We start from the raw sequence: 23,822 nt of genomic DNA on the forward strand, positions 1-23,822 counted from the left end.
ATAAATACAGTATGATATCCCTAACACGTGAATTTTTTTTTAAGTTGAACTCAGAACCAAAGTGGTTGCCAGGGTTTGAGAAGTGGGGAAAATGAGGAGATATTGGTTAAAAGGTATAAACATTCGTTTAAAAGATGAGTAAGTTCTGGGGATCTACTGTATAGCATGATAACTATAGTTAATGATACTGTGTTTTTGTATATAAAAGTTGCTAAAAGAGTGATCTTAAACATTCTTATCACACACAAAAAAAGTAACTATGTGAGGTGACAGATGGGTTCATTAACTTCATCATGGCTAATATTTCATAATATATGCATTCTCAAATGATTAGGTCCCTATGTGTATGTGTGTACACACACACACACACACACACACACACACACACACACACACTTTTGTCAATAAAGCTGGAAGGAAAAAAAATAAAGGTTCTTCTGTCGTACTGCCTAGGATTTCTTATAACTCTACCTTTCCCTATCAGATGTCCTCTTCCAATCTGATGGTCCTCAAGAGAAACCCAAGATAGAATATATTGGGTCAGCTACCCTTTGGGTTCTTTGAATCTCATAACTCTGATCTTTGTAAGAGCATGGGTTCTGAATCCTGGGCCAGATTCATGGCCCATTGATCTTACCATTATTAGAGTCTAGTAATGCTGACTCCACATTTGACCATCAAGACATCTGTTATGCATGTACATACAAGCAAGCATATACTCTAACAGCTATCTGTAAATGAACCAATTAGTCTCAGACAGTAAAGCATCAGGGTCAAAGCCAAGGTCCACACCTACTTACAAGGTGTAGAGTCTAGACAAGTCACCTAGGTTTTTGGTCTATTTCTTCATGTATAAAACAGGGATAATAACAATATCTATGACCTAGAATTAAAAGAAGATAAAATTAAATAATATAAAGCATTTAGCATTGTGTCTGGAATATGGTAAGTGATCAGTAGATAGTAACTGTTAATTTCACTATTTTTATTACTGTTATTATTATACAATTATTGGTCTACCACCCTTTAATTCATCTAAACTCTCCATGAATACACTGGATAATGAATTTCATCTAAAACCCACTCAGTAAAAAAATATTTTGTCAAGGTGTATGCGGTTCATGGCAGCTATGATATGTTGCCATGGCCACAGCCAAGCAGTAGTTCCAATTAAAGAACCCAATCCTAAAAGAAAAAAAAGAAAAGAAAAGAAAAATTAAAATAAAATAAAATAAAAATAAAAAAGAACCCAATCCTAGTGATTTAAGAGATGAGTACTAAAGGGACAAGTTCCCTTTAGCAGTAATTTCTCTCTTACCTTACAAGGTTTTTGTTTGTTTGTTTGTTTGTTTAATTCCAGAAGTCTAATTAGTGCTATTATGCTAAAACCAAACACTTTTCTGTTTAATTCTCTTTAACTATAAAGACAATAGCTTTTTAAAGTAAACAGACCCTTTTCAAAACAAGCCATGTAACATCAACTAAAACACCAAAGGAGGTCTGTATACAAGGCTCCAAAAAATCAGTAGAAAAGACACTGCTTTTATAAAATAATGAGGACCTTTCCTTCACAAATGAGAAATTCACCTAAGAAGAAACAGGGATGAGAAATACACCTAAAATAAATATTCATTTACATTTATGGTTTTGCATTTATAATTTTTAATGTGATTTAAAATGATGAAGTATTACTGCTAAGGTTTATACCACCCAAGACCTAGGATTTGGCCACACATATCAACCTGGAAAACACAGATCAAAAGCTGTAAGATGCACTTTGTTACTCTAATTCTAGGGATTTAGCCCAAGGAAATAACTATTAAGGTGCACAAAAATCTAATGAGTAGTTAAAAATGTGGCTTCTAGATATAAAACAAATTAAATTTTGCCTTCTCTACTTAATAGCCAAGTAGGCAAATTGCCTACTTGTTCTTTATCTAAATCTCCTCATCTGTTCAACAGAAAGAATGATACCTATATTTCACAGAGTTATAGGCAAAAAGAGTGAAAAAGGAACTAAAACAAACCCTTCAATACACAAAACACAGTGTAAGGCCTCAAAGAACATTAGCTATTATTTGGATTGGTTGGGTAAATCATGGTAGACTGATCAAATGCAATACTGTTCAGCCATTAAAAATGGTATTCTAGAACAAACATAAGCAAACCATGGCCCGACCATGAGCCAAACTTGGTCAACTGCCTGTTTTTGAAAATAAAGTTTTATTGGAACATAGCCACACTCATTCATTTACATATCTCACTACAACAGCAGAGTTAAGTAGCTGAAACAGAAACTGGACGTTCCACATAGCCTCAAATATTTACTATGTGACCCTTTACAGAGAAAGTTTGTTGACATCGGATCTAGAGGAGTATTTGCTATTGTGGGAACATGTTCTCAACCTATTAAGTGACAAGAAGTTTTCCAATGGCAAGTATGATACATTTACATTTTTTTAAAAGATTTTATTTATTTATTTGATGGACAGAGATCACAAGCAGGCAGAGAGGCAGGCAGAGAGAGAGAGGTAGGGAAGCGGCTCCCCACTGAGCAGAGAGCCCGATGCGGGGCTCTATTCAGGGATCCTGAGATCATGACCTGAGCTGAAGGCAGAGGCTTAACCCACTGAGCCACCCAAGTGCCCCAATACATTTATATTTTTGCTGAAATGTGTATAGGAAAGAAAAAGTGTGAAGTAGGTATTATATTAAAAATTGACTATAGTTCTCTGAGCAAGGGGTCTATACATTTTATTTCCTTCTTTGTGTTTACCTATAATTTGTAATTTTGTATAGTAAACATGAATCATTTCTGCAATAAAAAATGTTAAAGACACTAAGAAGGAAAGAAGCTATTTTAATTGTGACATAGAAGGAGAACAAGGAACTCATTTAATAGTAAAGCAAGATGGAAAGATATTTTTAATTAGTGAGAGAAATATGGGTTTGTAATCTTCATTTCTTCTCCTTCTCTCTCACAGATAGGAATGTGAAAAGTGGGGAGAGAGCAAAGAAAGAAAGCAAGGAGGGAAATGTGACAGCAGAGTTGTTACACGATGTGGACAGCCGCCAAGCTCAATAATTCCTAAGATAAATAAGTTTGCAAAGCTCGGAGAGATGCTACCCATCTTTGCAGCAAAGACTGAGTTACACAATCCAGCCAGTACAAGAAGAAGTCATGTGGTAGCAAATCTCATCTGGGAAAGATAAGAGGATGTTTCAGGAATGCTTATCAACAGGCCTGCCCACTGAACATTTGTTTATTGCCTACCTGGTGGCCAGCATTTACAATATCATAGGGTGGCAAACACAAAAGGCGACACATACAAAAATAAACATATTTATGTGGAAAGGAGGGTGAGCGTTGTGTCCTGTCGAGAAGAATCATGTGCCGGTTTTTACTCAGACACTAACTGGATGAAGGACGGAACACCAACCGCCGAGTTCCAGAGGGAGAACACTCTGTGAGCTTCTACCTGTTGAATCTGCAGTCAGTAAGGAGGGTTCAAACCGAGATGTCCTTTGGCAGCTGGACACAGGCATTTGGAGTTTGGAAAGGAGATAGTATTTTGAGGACTCTATAAATCAGTGTATGCAGAGCATGACGTTGCCCCTGGACTGCGTGCAGAAGAGAAGGGGCCAAGGACTCACGGGGTGGGCAGAGATGGAGACTGAGAAAGAATGTGTAGGGACTGGAGCAAAACCAGGACAGAGTGCTTGTTAAATGCACGCAAGAACCATCTCCACTATTTAAAACTTGCTGGAAAATGAGCTCTTTTAATAACTTGTGCAGCTGTAGCAGCAGTTGTGATTAATGCTATATTCCTAAGTCCCAAAGAACACAAACCTGCTCTGAAAGTGTGTTTTCCCACAATTTTTCAGCCTTTTTCTGAGCAGAATACATGCATTATACCTTTCTTCATGTGGCGCCATGTGGTAAGAGGACCATGAACGGCCATCCATTACTGGTTTGCTTTGGTTTGGTTTGGGGCTGATATGGTGATGAGGAAGAGGAAGAGATTGAGCACTACACTGTACCCAGCAGAGTCCTAATTTTAGGGTAATGACCCAAAATACCTAGGATGTAAAATTTGTCTTTTAAGATCAGTTGGTGACCACCAAGAGGATGAACCCAAGTACCATATGCCTAGACTGTAGCACTGCCCTCGGCTAAAATTGATTTGAGTGGCATGGCTCTATGGCTGAAGGCCTGGGAAATACTATTTCCCAGGACACCAGACCACAGGGTCAGAAGGTCTGGCTCTGCCACTAAAGGGTGGGTGACCCCACACAAGCCTCAGTTTCCTCATTTACAAAGTTCAGATAAATAGCATCTCAGGACTTCCACATACATTATATGAAGGGTATAGAGAGCTGGAAGAAACTATAAAATGGAAGGTAACATTTTTTTCCAAATTTATTGAGGTATAGCTGACAAATAAAACTGTACATACATAAAATACCTAAAAATCATGATTTGATATACATTTTGAAATATTTGCCACAACAAAGTTAATTAACATGTACATTTATCACGTCACATAGCTACCTCTGTGTGTGTATGTGTGGTGAGAATCTTAAGATGTACTCTACTAGCAAATTTCAAGTACACAATATAGTATTATTAACTATAGTCACCATATTGTACCCTTGATCCTCAGAACTTACTCAACTTATAACAGAAAGTTTGTACCCTTTGACCCATATCTCCCCTACCCCTAGCTCCTGGCAACCACATTTTCTCTCTGGTTCTAGGAGCTCATTTTTATTTTTTTTGGATTCCATGTGTAAATGAAATCATACAGTACTCGTCTTTCTCTGTCAGGCTTATTTCACTCAAAATAATGTCCTCTACGTTCTTCGGTGTCATTCCTAAAATGACAAGAGTTTTCATCTTTTTTATGCCTGAGTCAAATTCTACTGCATATACATCCCAATTTTCTTCATCTATTCATCTACTGACAAACATGTGGGCTGTTTCCATATCTTGGCTACTGTGAATGTAAATCAAGACCACAGTGAGATGTCACATCATACCTGTCAGAATGGCCTCTATCAAAAAGACAAGACATAACAAGTGTTGGTGAGGATGAGAAGAAAAGGGAATCCTTATTCACAGCTGGTGGCAATGTAGGTTGGGGCAGCCCCTGTGGAAAATAGCATGGAGGTTCAGAAAATGAAAACAGAATTAGCATATGATCCAGCAATCCCAATTCTGGGTGTCTAGCCGAAAGCAACAAAGTCAGTATCCCTAAAGGATCTGTGTGCCATGTTGTGCACTATTCCCAGGAGTCAAGATCCCACAACAACCAAAGTGATGGAAGTTACTATTATCACTGAGTACCATAACTCAGTGATTCAAACATTTTGTCCATGAGATTGTGATACTCCTGCTCTCACAGAGAAAAGACCAGAACGAAGCAGCTTCCCAAGTGGCTGGCCTGCTCCTTGAGGGCTTGTGAAGAGAGCACGGGCAGTAAAGAAGTGGCCTCACACTTAGAGCGGCACCGCAGGCACAGGCTTTCCCACCGCGAGCCCCTTTCCACCCAGGCAGAGTGGGAATAGCACCCGGGCTCCTGCAGAGGTGCTGTCAGTGTGAGCCACCATGTGCCAAAGCACTGGCCCGATGCCTGGACAAAGTGGGTCCTGGAGAAGCGAGAGCCATTTGGACACTGCATCTGAAACGTAGGTAGCTGGCACTTATCCTACTGGGATATTTCAGAACACACAGCCCAACACTTCCAGCAGCTCAATATGCTCTTCTTCATTTAAAAAAAAAAAAGAAAGAAAGAAAGAAAGAAACAACAAACAATCAACCAAATAAATCTCTTCATAAAGTACTGGAATAAACTCTGTGACCCCTCCGTAAAGGAGACACACTATTCAAGGAGTGAATGGCAGGATCTGTGTATTATTTATAGCATCCTGTGAATATAACTGCTTTCCGGGTTAACTTATATATATATACCCATTCTCCAGCTAGACTCCTGTGGGTTCCTAGAAATGAGTTCCCACTGGGCAGAATCACTGGGTCTTGGTTCCTATGGAAATATTATCCCAACAAGGAAATTTGCGGAGGCTTTTTCATTCTCCCCCCACCCCACAAGTCCTCATGAGCTGAGGCTACAAAATTCTCTGTAAGAGGCCAGTTAGTAAATATTTCAGGCTTGGTCAGTCACATGGTCAACGTCTGCCACAACCACTCAACTCCTCCGTGGTCGCTACGGACAACTAATACACGAGCGGTGTGGTTGTGTTTCTGTAAATCATGATTTATGAACACTGAAATTTGAATTTTACGTAATTTTCACACATCATGGAATAGTGCTTCTTTTTTTAATTTGTTCCAACCATTTCAAAATGTGAAAACCACCCTTGGCTCAAGCACTATACAAGAACTGATATGGGGATGTGTTAGGTCCAAGGGCAAGTAGTTGGCTGAACGCTGCCCTAAAATCTTAACATGTCATCGGCTACAGTAGATTTTGTTTTCAACTACTGACCTCTCCTTCCCCAGAAGGCAGTGAAGGTAGTCATATTAACCAATCCTTTCAGAAAGAAAAAGCTCACTCCCAACCCTTGCTAACAATTAGGCTTTATCGTCTGTTTCCTTGACTAGCTCTTTGGAGGGGCTCATCTGCCTTGAGTCATTTTAACACCAGGCTCCTGTGGCTTTGTGCCTATATAGCCAACACCATCACCTGTGCACCTTTGGTCTGCCCTTATGTGTTGTGACTTACCAGAACGTGAAAAATGGTGAAAAGAGAGGCCTCAGGAGAGCTGGCAAGCAGACTGGCACATTCCTAAGCTAAGAAGACTGAATTTTCCCATGCTCTCTTATTGCTTAAAAAAGAACATAAGATCATGGTATTCTATCATACTCTCTGGCCAGCCATGAGGAAAGTGTTTACTCACTGTATTGTTCAGTACCACAGTTTGTATATATTCTAAAATATAAAATAACTAGAGATGAACATTCCCATAGGAAAGCCACCATTAGGAGTCTAGAATAAAGGGGCTTTCCCTTCATTTATTTAGAATGCCTCTGCTTGGGGGGCACCTGGGTGACTCAGTCCGTTGAGTATCTGACTCGTGACCTCAGCTGCAGTCTTGATCTCACAATCATGAGTTCAAGCTCCATGCTGGGTGTGAAGCCTACTTAAAAAAAAAAAAAAAAAAAATGCATCTGCTTGGTCACTTCCCCTCAATGCCCTATGAAGAGCCTAAGATAAGCACCCAGTAAGGAAGCAAGGAAGGTCTTTAACTAAGACACCCACCCCTGTCCTTGCTGCCAGTCACTGAAAGGCTCTTCTTTCCTGTCTTCATAGGGATATTAGCAAGTACAAACGGATATCCTAGACTTAATTTGGGTTGCCATACATCTACCACCCCAAACACTGAAAGAAAAAACCAAGCCTTCAGCACACCCTCTCTGTAGCTATGAAAAACAGATAAAATTCCAGAAATTATTTTTCCTTCCCTTTTCTAAGATAGCGTAGTAGCCAGAATAAAGCCCTCCTCCCTGTCAAGATGTCCACATCCTAACTCCCCAAACCTGTGAATATGCTGCCTCACACAGCAAAAAGGACTTTGCAAGTGTGAGTAAGTTAAGGATTTCGAGATGCGGAGGTTACCCTGGATTTTCTGGGAGGGCTCCATGTGATCACAGGTTCCTATAAGAGGGATGGAAAATGGGCAGAGTCAGAGAAGAAGACACGATAGCCGAAGGAGGTCAGAGAGACGCAGGGTCATGAGTTGAAAAATGTAGGCAGCTTCTAGAAAAACAAAGGAAATGGGTTTTCCCCTGGAGCCTCCAGAAGGAATACAGCCCTGCCAAATCACTGGAGAATTCTGACCTCCGGGACCGTAAGAGAATAAATCTGTTTTGTTTTAAACCCCTAATTTTATGGTACTTTGTTACAGCAGCCATAGGAAACTAATACAAGCAGCTGCTAAAAATGTCCCAGATAAAATGTAGTTCCTTACAAGCCAGCCACTTTCTCTCACTCCACTTAACCCTGAAGAATGACAAGAAACTTCTACCCCTCACTCACGCAGGGTCCCTAAACTCCAGAACTACCGAATGCTTAGATAAAACGCGATATTAAAGGGAGGGTTGAAAGGGTGAGTGGGCAGCAAGAGAACACCGCAGTCATATACAAAAAGCATTATCCGGGAGAGCTGCAAAGGATGAGATAGAAATGGAATGTGCCTTATTTATAGCAAAGCCTGCCTCCCCTCGCAAGTGTGTGGCAGAAGAGCTGTTTTAAAGTTTTATTCTTCAAACTTGGCTGTGGAACTTGGCTGCATCTCAGAACTGTGCTTTTGTATTTAGCTTTAAAATATAAGAAGCAACCCCATGGCTAAACTGGAGGCAGAGGTGGTGCGGGCAGGAAAAATGCAGGGGGTGGGGAGTGGAGAGAGGTTGAAACATTATTCTTATTGAGTTAGTCGCTTAAGAAAAACAAATAGAGAATAAAATAGCAAGCGGCTTGGAAAAATGCCAAGTTGGAAATTTCTCAATACCCAGGCGTTGAGGCTCTCCAGAGAAGGGTGGGGCTGCAAAGCCAGTCGGACATTAGGGTAGGGATCTGGTTTCGAGGTAGAGAGCAGAGAATACTCTAGCCCTAATTATTAGAGATCCCCTGCCTGGCTTGCTTGCTGGCTTGCTTGCTGGCTTGCTTGCTTTTTTAATTTATGTTTTAGAGAGAGAGAGAGAACATGAGTTGGGGGGAAGGGCTGAGGGAGAGAAAGAAGCCAGCTCTGCACTGAGCAGGGAGCCTGATGCGGGACTAGATCCCAGGACTCCAGGATTGTGACCTGAGGTGAAGGTAGATGCTTAACTGACTGAGCCATCCAGGTGCCCCTCTCGCCCTCTTTCTTTCTTTCTTTTCTTTCTTTCTTTTTTTTTTTTAATTTCTTTTCAGCGTAACAGTATTCATTGTTTTTGCACCACACCCAGTGCTCCATGCAATCCGTGCCCTCCCTAATACCCACCACCCGGTTCCCCCAACCTCCCACCCCCTGCCCCTTCAAGACCCTCAGGTTGTTTTTCAGAGTCCATAGTCTCTCATGGTTCACCTCCCCTTCCAATTTCCCTCAACTCCCTTCTCCTCTCCATCTCCTCATGTCCTCCATGCTATTTATTATGCTCCACAAATAAGTGAAACCATATGATAATTGACTCTCTCTGCTTGACTTATTTCACTCAGCATAATCTCTCCCAGTCCCATCCATGTTGCTACAAAAGTTGGGTATTTATCCTTACTGATGGAGGCATACTACTCCATAGTGTATATGGACTACATCTTCCTTATCCATTTCTTTCTTTTTTTTAAATTTATTTTTTATTTGACAGACAGAGATCACAAATAGGCAGAGAAGCTGGCAGAGAGAGAGGAGGAAGCAGGCTCCCTGCTGAGCAGAGAGCCGGATGTGGGGCTCGATCCCAGGACCCTGAGATCATGACTGAGCCGAAGGCAGAGGCTTAACCCACTGAGCCATCCAAGCACCCCTCTCATCCCCTTTCTTAAGTTCAATGAACACTGACAGCAATCTGGGGAAGGCCAGCCTATATTTCCTCCTGGAAAACAAGATATCAGGAGTCATGATGCAGGTCATGCCCTCTGACCTAGAAATTCTAAATTTTGCTATTAATAACAAGGAACTGAATAAATTACAGTATGTTATCTACTTGTAATACAATATAATCTTTAAAACTTAAGATTATGATGACATATTGTGGCACAGATTAATGCTTAGGATATGGTAGAAACACATAAAATAGTATATATGCCATGATTACCCACTAGGCTAATAATATATGTTAATTTTTAAGTTTTTAATTGAAATATAATTAACCTGTATCACATTACTTTCAGACGTACAATATAGCTATTCAACAGTTCTAGACATTGCTCAATAAGATAATTTTTTTTAAGATTTTATTTATTTATTTGACAGAGAGAGATCACAAGTAAACAGAGAGGCAGGCAGAGAGAGAGAGAGGGAAGCAGACTCCCTGCTGAGCAGAGAGCCTGATGCGGGACTCGACCCTGACCCAAGCCGAAGGCAGTGGCTTAACCCACTGAGCCACCCAGGCACCCAAGGTAAGTGTACTTTTAGTCCCCTCTATCTATTTTATCCATTTACTTGCCTCCCCTCTGGTAAATACCAGTTTGTTCTCTATATTAGAGTCCATTTTGTCTGTCTCTCTTTTTCTTTAAATATTTTATTTATTTATTTGATGGAGAGATAGAAAGCACAATTAGGCAGAGAAGCAGGCAGAGGGAAAGGGAGAAGCAGACTCCCTGCTGATCAGGGAGCCCAACGTGGGGCTCGATCCCAGGACCCTGGGATCATGACCTGAGCTGAAGACAGACGCATAACTGACAGAGCCCCCAAGGCGCCCTGTCTCTTTTCTGTTAACAAGTTTTGTTTCTTAAATTCCACATATGAGTGAAATCATATATTTGTGTGACTTATTTCCTTAGCATTATACTCTGTAGGTCCATCCATATTGTTGCAAATAGCAAGATTTTATTCTATTTTATGGCTTTGTAATATTCTGTCATATTCCTATATATATAAATACCGCATCTTCTTTAGCCAACCATGGATGGACATTTGGGTTGCTTCCATATCTTGGCTATTGCAATAATGCTGCAATAAACATGGGGGTGCACATATCTTTTCAAACTAGTGTTCTCCTTTTCTTTGGGTAAATACCCAGTAGAGGAATTACTAGATCATATAGTAATTCTATTTTTAATTTTCTGAGGAACCTCCATACCTTTTTCCACAGTGGCTGTACTAGTTTGTATTCCTATCAGGAGCACACAGGGTTCCTTTTTTTCCACATCCTTGTCGACCCTTGTTACTTCTTGGTTATGAGTCTAGCTATTCTGTTAGGTGTAAAGTGATACCTCATTGTGGTTTTAATTTGTATTTTCCTGATGATGAGTGACATTAATCATCTTTTCATGTGTCTGTTGGCCATCTGTATGTCTTTGGAAAATGTCTATTCAGGCCCTCGGCCCATAAAGGATTTTTGTTATGTTGTATGACTTCTACATACATTTTGGATAACAACCCCTTATCGAATATATCATTTGTAAATATCTTCTTCCATTCAGTCAGCTGTCTTTTTTGTTTTGTTGATGGTTTCCTTCATTGTGCGAAAACTCTTTATTTGGGTATAGTCCCAATAGTTTAATTTTACTTTTGTTTCCCTTGCCTGAGGAGACATATCTAGAAAAATGTTTCTAGAACTCTCAATGAAACTATTGCCTATATTTTCTTCCAGGAGTTTTATGGTTTCAGTTCTCACACTTAAGTCTTCAATTCACTTTGAGTTTATTTTTGAATATGGTGAAAGAAAGTGGTCCAGTTTCATCCTTTTGCATGCAGCTGTCCATTTTCCCAGCATCATTTACTGAAGAGACCAACTTTCCCATTGTACATTCTTGCCTCTTTTGTCATAGATTAATTGGCCACATCATTGTGGGTTTATTTCTGGTTTCTGTATTCTGTTCTATCGATCTATGTGTTTGTTTTTGTGCCAGTACCATACTGTTTTGATTACTACAGCTTTATAATACCCTGAAGTTTGGAACTTTGATACCTCCAGCTTTATTCTTCTTTTTCAAGATTGCTTTGGCTATTCAGGGTAGCCCTGAATATTATATATTATATATGTGTTAATATATACTTATATAAAATAAAAGCCTGGAAGGAAATAGACCAAAATGTTAGCTGTAGCCATATTTGCATGGTAGGAATATGTGAGGTTTTTTTTCTATAGTTCACATGTTCTTTTGAAAATGAATTATTACTTTTAAAATGGAAAACAATGAATTTTTAAAAGGAAAGAAAGAAAATCAGTCAGCAGAAAGCTCATTACCAATATTTTACCAGGTGAGCTTCAGAACTAAAAATGTTTAGTATTTTCTTATTTCAGGTTCTCCATACGAAGAATAAGGCTATTATTACGCCAGGCACAGCTCCTAGATTTAGTGTAATAAAATACATTGCCTCCTACGTACATCTATGTTTTCTTATCACCAACCTTTGCTTTCAACAACTCCCATCACCTAGAATCATTTCTTGGCTTTTCCTCCAGAACAAAATCCTCCCCTTTCTTAAAGATGCAATTCAAGTCATTTCTCTTGAAATTCCTTCCTCCTCTGTAAGCTCACCAAACTTCCTATAATCAATTGCAAACAACTTTGAGATCTCCTTTGTTTTTTTCTACATAATTTAATTTCTTTAAAAAAAAATTACAAACTTTAGGATAATGTAAACCCAGATTCAAATCTCAATACCAGTCATTTACTCCTTCTGATCCTGTTTCCTTGCATGTAATATAGGAGGACCACTGCTTGCCTAACAAGCCATTTTGGTGGTTACATGATTCAGTGTGTGTGCAGTACTCAGCACAGTAGCCAGTATACAGTGGATAGTCAATAAATCCCTACTATCTTCCTTAATCTTACATCAGCAGATCTACACTAAAGAAAATACGGAAGGTAATTCTCCAGACAAAAAAAAATAATAATAATCCCAGAGCTAAGCACAGAGATGTAGAAAATAATAAAGCAAAGAAAACAATAATTTTTTAGTAAATTTACACAACCATTATATTTAGCAAAGAAAAAAAAATTTACAAAAGTGGCCAAGTCCAGTAGGGTTTTTAAAGTAAGGAATATTCAATCAGACCATATTCCAGGATGTCAAGAAGCATCTTCTTTTCAAGGCAATTAACAGGGCCCCAGTAACCTAACTGGGGGGTTCATTCCAAATATAAGCCCTATTTCCTATGATTATTTAATTCATTTTCAACAAATATTTGATTGATTGATATCTTTTGATGTTATTTACCACAGAGGTATGAATATTCTTTTGGTGTGAATGTGTGTCTTTATCTATATGTCTACCTCATATATTTTTTTCCATTCCCTTACTGTAATACATTTTTAGAAGTAAGAATGCAGATCAAAAGACTTGTCCATTTTCAGTTTTGATTTCTATTGGCAATAATGTTTTTTAAAAATAATGATCCTATCCCACAATGGCTGAAACACTTATTTTCCCTTCACAGATATCTGTAGACTTGTAGTTTTTCTTGCTCAAAATCCTGAAAATGAGGACTTCACTCTATGGCCATTCAAGTTCTCCATAGTGTAGGAATACCACAAAGGAGTGTCAATAGTGAGAATAATAAATTGCCAAAATGTAAAATCTTAGACTCTTTGAAATGAAATGAGGGGGGAATTATGGGGAAAAAATGAAATGAAGCCTTGAGCACACCAAAGGCTTTCCAAATTAGAAAGCTATACTCATGGAAACACATCATATTAACCCACACTGAGCTATTCTCGACACTAAAAATACCCTCCCTTTCATCTGCAGACACTGATAGCACTGGTCGGGGACTTGCCCACACTCCCGTCTCTTGCCAACCAAGATAATGTGATGGGGAGCTTTTCCTCTGACAATTCTAATCCTAGGGGAAAAGAAAAACAGAACAGTTTTTCCTAAGGCAATAAAAAAACCTTCAAAATACTTAATGAAAGGAATCTTAAAATTCGGATGGAATGGTTAAATTAGTTACCCAGAATACTCTCTGAAGTTAGTCCTTGGGAAAAGAGAAAAGAAGCCCTAAATGTTCAAGACTAAAAAAGCATTTTGTTTGAAACACACTGACTTGTCTGACTTTCCAAAGTTTTACTTGGGTTAACTTTTTAAAGAAAATTTAAAAGAAAACAGAGAAGGCTATTAAAAGAATATATAGGTAAGGAAATGTGGATGTCTTTATTTTAGATTATGAAAGCCCTGGCATGTTGGAGCTGAAAATACTTTCAAAGTCCCCCAGCCTATAGAACCCCTCACTTTGCAAATGGCAGAACTAGACTTGAAACCGAAACGACTTGTGTGCAGCCCAAAGTCAGCTAGTGGTGCAACCAGAATCGATCCAGAGACACCCTGGCCCAGTTACACACTCCTTCCATGACACTTGACTTCTCTGCACACAAGGAGGAGAAGGGCAGGCAACTCAGCAATACAGTTACTTGGTTCAAAATTTTGTTGCTTCCAGGAGATCTTCTGACATTTCCCAGGTGTAACCTGGTGAAAAGATACCTCCTTATTCCCCTCAGATTCGCCCTACATCTCACTGGTCACCCAACCCAGTCGGTTGTACCTCCAAAATATCTCTCAAGCCCATCCCTTCATCTACATTACCACTGCCATTGACAGGGATGTCATTTTGTCCTCACCCAAATTCCAGTAAAATCACCAAACTATTCTTCCCACTAATCTTACCATCTCTCTCATATGCTCTCTGTACAAGTGTGTTCTCCATACTGATCGCATGACTTCCTGGCTTCAAGTTCTCTCATGCTCACTTTCTTTATGAAGAAAAACAAGGTTTTAGTGGCTTTCCTTTGCTTTAGGGTTAATACCTGCATGAGTCAGAGACTCATCAGGAAACAGAGGGCACACATAAGACAATCCAAGAAAGGTTTATTTCCAAAAGGACCAAGTATAAGGAAGTGGCAGAGAATGGGAGAACCACAAGGGAACACTCAGAAGCCTCTGACTTGTGTGTAAACCCGTCACTTTGCTGTTGAACTCGTCACCTGCTCCTAACAGAAAGGACATAGAAAGTTATGTCCAAGATTGGGTTTTAAAAGATTGAAACTCCCACTACCACCCCCTCCCTTCTGCCTCTTCTTCCTTGCTCACTCTGATGAAACAAGCTGCCTTGTTGTAAGCTACCCTGTGGAGAAACACATGTGCTAAGAAGCCAAGAGTGGCTCTAATCAACAGTTAGTGAGGAACTGAGGCCATCACTCCCACAGCATTTGGGGAAGTGAATCCAGCCAACAACCACATGAGTAAGGTTGGAGTGGGCCTTTCCTCAGGTGAGCCTTCAGAGAAAAGTGCAATTCTAGCCAACATCTTGATTGTGGGCCTTGTGAGAGGCACTGCCCCAGAGGATCCACCTAAGATTAATGACCCATGGAAACTATGACATAATAAAGGTTGTGCTTAAGCCAATTAACCCCATTACATATTTGGGGTATTGATTATACAGCAATAGAGGACTATACAAATGGCAGTCACCCAGATCCCCAAAAAAGATGAGGAGAAGAAAAGGGTACTTGAACCCAGAGGAGAACGGTCTGACCTGGGAGAAACCATGACTTTCAGTCAAGGGGCACAGGCAGTGCAAGACTCTACAGAGAGGGAGCCATGGGAAGGAACACCCTGGCTTTGCTCTTTTCCCTCTCTCCCATCTCTCCCCAGGCTTCTACTGACCAAACTTCATTCAAAGCCAGAGATTCCAAGAGCCCTGCAGATGAGTCTACCTAAGAGTTGTTCTAAGGGAACAACCTTAGAAGGTGGGGGCCGCGAGAGGGGGCAGAATGTGGATGTGCAGGTGCAAAAGGAAGATACCTGCATAATGTCCTAAATCTTTGGAAATATATGTAAGGTCTTTTGTGATCCAGCCGTAATCTCCCCAGGCAACTTTATTTCTAACCTCCATCACATATACGTAGCTCCAAGAAAACAGCCACTTGAAGTTCCCAGAACTCAGTTTATAACATCGCAGCTTTGTGCCTTTCCATGTGGTAGTAGTCTTTCTGCCTCCCACGCTGCTTTTTCCCCTTCTCTGCCAGGTTAATTCCTATTCATCTTTCACAGATTAAGGCAGGTGCCAAATCCTCTGGATGTCTGCTATGACATCATCATTCTCTCTTGATATGGACTTCGTGACCCTTCTGCCTCCTTCCACATTCCTCAGCTCACCTCTACCAAGGGCCTCTTGTAATTGCCTAGTTACCCATCACTGACCCGTTAGCCTACGGGTTTTGTCAGGGCACAGACTTCATCTTGCATTCCTAGCATCTGGCATGCAAATGACACTCAATGCATATTTGCTGATTAAATTATTGCTAATCCCCCACTATGCCTTGGTCATCAGGATCTAGAGGTTCCCTGTCTCTCAGTTGTGCTGGCCACTACCACTGCCTTCTGTGAATCCCAAAACAATGTCCTAGTCTCGGCTTGCTCATCAGGCCTGCTTCTTCCAGGGTAGATTCCCCCCCCCCCCCGCCTTCTTGCTGCATACCACTGCCTGTGTAACTAAAATAGTACTACATTTACTTTTTGGAAATATGCCTAAAGCAACTTTTGCCCAGGACTGCAAGGGCCCTAGAACATTAGGGAAAGTGACCTTGGAGTATCAGGGCAACACAAAGGCAAGACCCAAATTCCAGCAGAGAAGGAATAAATAACTGGAAACTAACAAGGGAAGAAAGCCAGCAATGACACACAAGAACACTGGACTTGTCTTCTTTCTCTAAGACGTCCAATTCATCCTTAACACTCTGTGTTACTGACAGCATCCAGTGCTACTATTTAAACATTGTTCCTGCTATCTGTCTAATGCACAATCAGTACCACCAAGTAGACATGTACGAACGTCTTAAATGTTACTCATGAGCCAAAGAAACAGGTCACCACCAAGAAAATACTTTAACTGTTGAATATTAAATCATTACAAGCACAGTTTTTCTTTTGATGCCTAACTACATTAGGTCTTATCTCAATCCAGCATAAGTTATGCAAGACTGTTTAAAATATTTCCAGAAAAGTTCAAAGACCCTTAAAGCACATCGGCAGGCTCACAACATTGTTTTGACATCCGGGAAGTTTATTAACTTCTAATGACGGAAAACTTACAGAATGACACTTGTAAATCATTGCAGAAATGCGTGTTTACAGTATTCAGTCCAGTTGCCTCATTTAACAGAAAAAGAAATGAAGCCAAAGTAATATTTAATTTATTACGTTGATGGGTTGCTGGGTACACAGGGTTCACTTTATCATGCTTATTTCTACTTTATGTGGACACTGAATATATTCTTTTTGTGTCAGAAGTATTTTGTGTAGGGAAGGAAAGAGGAAAAGAAAGGAGAGAGGGGGAAGTCAAAACAAGAAACAGAGCTAGGAAAATGAAGTTGCCCATCCAGAGTACCAAAGCAGTGAGTGTGGGGGCTGGGGCCAGACATCCAGAGCTCTCTGCTCCCTGTCTGGCATATTCCATCACACTGTACTGCCTCCTGACCCAAGTCTGGGTCAAGTTAAGCTACAATTTTCTCCGTCCAACTACCATCTAATTGCCCAGAGTTCTACGAAATCAAATTACCAGTCTAGTTGGCAATTTCTCAAGAGACATTATTAACACCACTCAGAGAACTAAACAAAATCAGAATGCAACCTACTTGTACTCAAAAGAATTCTGAGTTTATTAAAGAAAGTAAACATTTTAGAAAATTTTTACCCAAAATACAAGAGTACCAGCAAGCAGAAGGATGCTTTAGCATTACAAATGTTCAAAGTTCACCCAAGTCAAGTCTCTGAGAATAAGGGTGAGAAAAGCAAAGATCTGCTGCATAGTATTTTCATTTATTTAATTCATCCCATGTCTGTTGAGCCCCAACTATGTGGCAGTGGTAATCTGCTGTTGATAACGTGGTGGTGGAGAAGACAGTAACGGGGTAGTCAGGCTACCTGGACACAATCATGGCTTCACTGGGAAACTGCTGAGTAACCTTATGCAAGTTACACACTCTCTCCATCCTTCAGTTTGCTCATCTGAATGAGGGTGTTACAAGTAAATCCTTCACTTGTAAGTCTATGTGACAGGAGACTGTTCTTCTACATTTGAGAGATCTATAAATAATTATAAGCTCAAAACCCCACTTCAAAACACCAACTTTCCCATTACTTTGCCATGCATACGCTACCTGAATATTGTAAAATATATCAATAAGTGTGTTTCAAACTCAGATTCTCCTGAGAAGTGTTTAAAACTAGATTCCCAGGGTGTGTTTGAACGGCTGAGTTGGTTAAGTGTCTGCCTTTGGCTCAGGTCCTGCTCTCAGGGTCCTGGGATTGGCCAGTGTCAAGTTCGGTGGGCTGTCTTCTCCCTCTCCCTCTGCCCTGCCCCCCCTCCCTGCTCATTCGTTCTCTCTTTCTCTCTCTCTCTCTCAAATAAATAAAATCTTTTTAAAAATTAAAAAATAAAATAAGACTCAGATTCCCAGGACCTAGTTCAGTCCTATGAAACAAATATATCTTGGTTATATTTGGGGATCCTTTGGGGATCAATATTTTTATAAAACACCCCTAAATGATCTGATATTCAGCCAAGTTCAAATATCATCCCTACATTGGACAATTCAATGACCCAGGATCTTTTGGATGTGAGAATATAAAAAAGGTTATCAGGGTCTGGGTGACTTAATGAATAATTAAATTTTTCTCTTAAATAGATTTTTAATGTGACCAATACATTTTTCATACATACCTCCAACCCCAGATGTGAATGTGAAGGATGAAAAACTAAATTAGAAAGTCTGTTCAACTCAATAAATAAATCATGCCTTGGGAAAGTACAACTTCTCACAGCTAATGACACAGAAAACATGAAAAGAAAATGAAGAAGATCCTGAGAGTGTAGGCTTAAGAAACCCACCCATCATTACTCATATGTCAGAAGGTTACCATCCTAAATGGCATTTAAAAGTCACAACAACATCATGGACACAATCATCCCACTTATTACTTGGAAGTTTACCCGAAAGCTCCTTTTCTCTAGATTTAGCTTTTTAAATGTCAGTGTTTGAATCAACACAACACAGTCCAAGCAAAAACTTCACACTAAAAACATCTGACATGAGTAAGAAACAACAAACAAGAGAATGAAAACAACAATAGCAACACTATTTGCACAATTTTTAATGCAAGTTTCTGTTGTAGACCTCTAAAAAAGTTTGGTTTTAAGAGCTTACAACCTTGAAAAAACCATTACAGAAGAGGACTTCCACAACATTTGTTTTGGATTCACCCTGATTTCAAGGTTTAATCTTTACTGACATCTTGAAGATAGTGTCCTGCAATATTGGTTGTATTGGTTGTAGTCAATGGCTGGTCTACAGCACTGCTTTGAGTAGAGAACTAGGCAAATAACCCACAGTTGAAACAGAACCGTAATTTAGTGGAATTAACTAGGTTTAAATTACTCCAGGCCCTACACCCATACTAAACGATGCCTCTTTCTCATAGATCAAACAGATGCAATATCCCTTTTACAGCAATTAACTAACATAGCAAATAACATGAACACAAGCACACCACACACATGTTTGTCGTAAGTAAGCTAGATCTATTTCCAATATAGAAAGCAAATGGCCAGTAGTCATATCTCTGAAGAACTACAGCAATCGACAACTTTGTATCTAAATTAAACAAAAAAAGAGTCCCCCTCCTACCATCCAAAAATTAAAAATCAAGTTCCCACAAACGAGAAGGAAGTTTTCCTTTCAATATAATATCAAACATTTATAATACCCAAAAGGTGTTTGGTGGCCCACCGTGACCTTGACCTTTCCTACCAACCTTTAACAACCCATTGGTTTACAATCTCCTGAATAATATAAAAATTACTGAATTTAAATTAAAAAAATTATATTGCTCTCCTGTGTCTTCAAAAAGCAATTCACGGGGCGCCTGGGTGGCTCAGTGGGTTAAAGGCTCTGCCTTCAGCTCAGGTCATGATCCCAGGTTCCTGGGATCGGGCCCCGCATCGGCTTCTCTGCTCAGCAGGGATCCTGCTTCCCTTCCTCTCTCTCTGCCTGCCTCTCTGCCTACTAGTGATCTCTGTCTGTCAAATAAATAAATAATATCTTAAAAATAAAAAACAATTCACTGTATAAACATACTTTAATCAACTTATTAATAGTATCAACATGTATACATTTTATAATTTAGTTCCTCTCCAAATGACACTGTCTTTATAAGACCTAAAGATAAAAGAAAAGCATTCATTATGGGCTACCTCCATGCAAAGTAAGATGTGAAATACCTCATTTACTTATTTTCTCTTCATAATGACCTTACGAGGTAGTATCCTTCCTCCCACCTTTAATTTTTCTTTTTAAAAATGAAGAAACTGAAGCTCACAGAAGTTAAATAACATAAGGTCACACCACTAGGAAGTAGTAGGGTTGCAATAATTTTAACCTAGGTCTGATTCCAAAGCTCATATTTCTATGAACTTGGCATAGGGTTTCCCAGCATGGGTGGGTTAAGAAGGTAATGATGAATAAACATCTTTCTATTCTGTATGCTTCACTAATTGGTTAGCCCTGTTAATCTCTTTTTTCTTTACTACAACTTAACAGGCATCTCTGTTAGAGAAGGGTTATCTAAACCTTCTCTTACAAAGCAAAAGATTAAGGAATTTGAGACTCAAAGCAAGATTAGTTTGAGTTCTATCTTTATAAGGAAAGAGAAAAACTCACCATATTGATCATCCAGAAATATCTAGTTCAATCTTGCCCATGTGATTAACAGAGATCAAACATACAGTCTTAGAGAATACACGGAACCCAGCAGACAACTCAAATATTTAGTGAAATGAATGAACATTAACTCATTTTTCTTATTAATATGTAACACAGTTAGGTTAAATTTTCACACATATGCAAGCCTTAAAAAGATGTGTTAATAGGAAGCAGTCATTCCCTCAGATTCAACATGTGCACACTTCCTGTGTCATAGTTCCTTCCTTTAAGACGTTCTTCCAAATATCCCTATTTGAATTAATAGCATCAATGTCTTTCTATAACCCAAGGTCAAAGCACAGTCTTCTTTTCTGTTCCCCTCTTAATTCTACATTCATTCAGTTTCCAAGTCATTTTTAAATTCAGACTCTTTAATCCTTTTGCTCATTCTCAATCAATTCTGAGGGGTATTTTCCCTGCTAGATTAATGTCCTCTTTACCATTCTCACAGGGACAGAAATACCAATACCCTACCTCCAGAGCCTCAAATCTGCCATCATAATAATGCATCTGGCACACTAGGGCAAGACTCATAATCCCAAAGAGATATTAATTTTACAACTCCTAGCACAAAAGTTTTTCATGATTAAATTGTCTATGATTCACTGTTCTCGAATCTGGCTCCATCCAGACTCTTCCCAAAACCTTACCTCCATTACTCCATGGAAGTCACCTCTGCCCCCAAACTCACTGGTTCTGGTTCCTGCTCACTTCCCTCAGCAACTTCCCTTTGATGAATGCATCTCACTACCTGGAATGTTGTTCTTCCTTTCTGCTTTCCACATAAAGCGGTCTTACCCATCCTTTACAATGGAGTTCAGAGGCCACTCCTCTGCCAGTACACACCTGGCCTCTAAGCCTGGAAGTGATCACCTTTCCTCTGCTTTCATATAACACTCTATTTGCACTTCTCTTTTGGAAATTAACAGTTAGATTATTACATTTATTTGCATACATCTTCTGTCTTCTACCAATGGCAAACAGCTAATACATGCATACCTCTGTATCTCCCACACAGCATCTAGACCAGATCTTATACGTACTATGGGCTCAAAAACAATCAACTGATAAATGTTACACAAAGGCTTTTACCTCAAAGGTGAATATATTTCCTCTGCATTGCTTAGGCAGTCTTTGCATTTAAAGAAAACCAAATCGGGGGCACCTGGCTGGCTCAGTCTGTAGAGAATGCCATTCTTGATCTCCAGGTTGTAAGTTCAAGTCCCACATTGGGCGTAGAGTTTACTTAAAAATAAAATCTTTAAAGAATACCAAATCATATGTTTCAAGTATGACAAACCTAAGTTCCTTAAATTTTAGAATTGGAAAATCAGAGGATGTGAGAAGAAAACTATATTCATTTATCAGTCAAGGCAGTTTAGGCAGAAAACATTTGTCAAGCTGTCAACCGTCACTCAACCCTACACGCACACACACACAGAGACATCCCAAGCATGTCACGAGAGGCCTTACTTTGCGGTAGACTATCATATTTGGAGAACTCTCCTCTGGGTCAGCAATTCCCACTGCTTTTTGATCCCCAGATCCCTGAGCCATCATGGATGTCTTCACTCACGCTGCAAAAGTAAACAAATAGACCATCAGGATATGACAAAATCATATAAAGAAAGCTCTACAATGCAAAGAAGTAAGTATCTTTTGGCATGTGATACAAAAATTAATTATGATGAATTTTTTTCCTCATTAATTTAAGCAGTATTTAAAAAAAAATGTTCAAGGGATATTTGGGGTCTTGTTATCCAATATCCAATATATTATCTTTTTTTGTTTTGTTTTGTTTTTAAAGATTTTATTTATTTATTTGACAGAGAGAAATCACAAGTAGATGGAGAGGCAGGCAGAGAGAGAGAGAGGGAAGCAGGCTCCCTGCTGAGCAGAGAGCCCCATGCAGGACTCGATCCCAGGACCCTGAGATCATGACCTGAGCCAAAGGCAGCGGCTTAACCCACTGAGCCACCCAGGCGCCCCCCAATATATTATTCTACTCCCAAAGCAACATGTTTTCTATTTTCAGTCCAGAATCATGCACCCTAGGGGAAGGCTTATGCCAGTCCCACATAATCTCCTGAAGATAGATGAAGCCAACCATTTTGATGTTGATTTTGTCTTACCAAACCTCACTTTCTGATTAATTCTATACAATAAAATCTGAATGTTTTATCAGTTAAATGTAAATCAAAACCACAAGGAAATACCACTTTATATCCCCTAGGATGGCAAAAAGAGTAAAAAAGACAAACCTCAAATAACAAGTGTTGACAATGATTTGGAGAAATATGAACACTGTACCTTGCTGGTAAGAATGTAAAATGGTCCAGTCTCTATGAAAAATAGTTTAGTGATGCCTCAAAAGTTGACACATAGAATTACCATATAACCTGAAAAGGCAACTGTACCCCCAAAGAACTGAAAACAAGCATTCAAACAAATACTCAAGCACAAACATTCACGGTAGCGCTATTCGCAATCAACAAGACATGGAAACTCAATGTCCATCAACTGACCAATAGATAAACCAAATATGGCCTGTCCCTACAATGGAATAAAATTCAGCCATGAAAAATCATAAAGTATTGATACACCCTACAACATAGATTTATCTTGAAAACATTACGCTTTATTAAAGAAGCCAGACACAAAGATCACTGCAATGGACTGAATGTTTATATCCCCACCAAAATTCCCATGTTGAAATTCTAATCCCCTAGTGTGATGGTGTCAGGAGGTACAGACTTTGGGAAGTGATTAGTGCCCTTATAAAAGAGACCTCGGGGAGCTCCCATGTGAGAACACAGTGAGAATACAGACATCCAAGAACCAGACACCACATCTGCTCGAGCCTTGATCTTGGACTTCCCAGTCTCCAGAAATATGAGAAATTTCTGTTGTTTATAACCCAGCCAATCTATGATATTCTGTTATAGCAGCACGAACAGACTCGGATAGTCACATATTGTATGATTCCATTTACATGAAATATCTAGAAGAGGTAAAGCTAGAGAGATGGGAAGCAAATCAGTAACTAACAGCAGCTGGGCCGAGGGCAGAATGGGGTTATTGCTTAATGGATATGGGGTCTCCTCTGGGATAAAGAAAACATGTTTGAACTAGATAGGGGCGATGGATGCAGAACGTTCTGGATGTGTTGAATGTCACTAAAATGTATACTGTCAAGTAATTAATTTCACATTATGTGAATTTTACCTGATTAAGTAAAATGAATATTTTTAATTTGACCTTTTTAAAAAGCCTGAAAAGATATCAGTGAAATAATGACAGCATATGGAATTTTTGAGAAAAGAAGTTCAGTTCTTGGTCTCACACTATATTTGCTGTGCTACTTCACACAAGTTAAACAACCTATTGGGTTCTCTTTGTTAA

The 23,822-nt window shown here is 39.5% G+C and overlaps 1 protein-coding gene across 5 annotated transcripts in view; it reads right to left on the reverse strand.

Annotated features, from left to right (window-relative positions):
• The window catches only part of RGS6 (regulator of G protein signaling 6), a 541,519-nt gene that overhangs the window by 494,014 nt on the left and 23,683 nt on the right, over window positions 1–23,822 (reverse strand). For all 5 annotated transcript variants that reach the window (XM_045072844.1, XM_045072849.1, XM_045072851.1 and 2 more), the window contains exon 2: window positions 21,894–21,997. In XM_045072844.1, coding sequence (XP_044928779.1) covers window positions 21,894–21,980 — 87 coding nt within the window. In that variant the 5' untranslated portion in view covers window positions 21,981–21,997. The remainder of the gene's footprint in view (window positions 1–21,893; window positions 21,998–23,822) is intronic.

The sequence above is a fragment of the Mustela putorius genome, unplaced genomic scaffold (genome assembly GCF_011764305.1).
Source record: "Mustela putorius furo isolate JIRA1106 unplaced genomic scaffold, ASM1176430v1.1 tig00000129_pilon_pilon_pilon, whole genome shotgun sequence".
Lineage (NCBI taxonomy): Eukaryota > Metazoa > Chordata > Mammalia > Carnivora > Mustelidae > Mustela > Mustela putorius.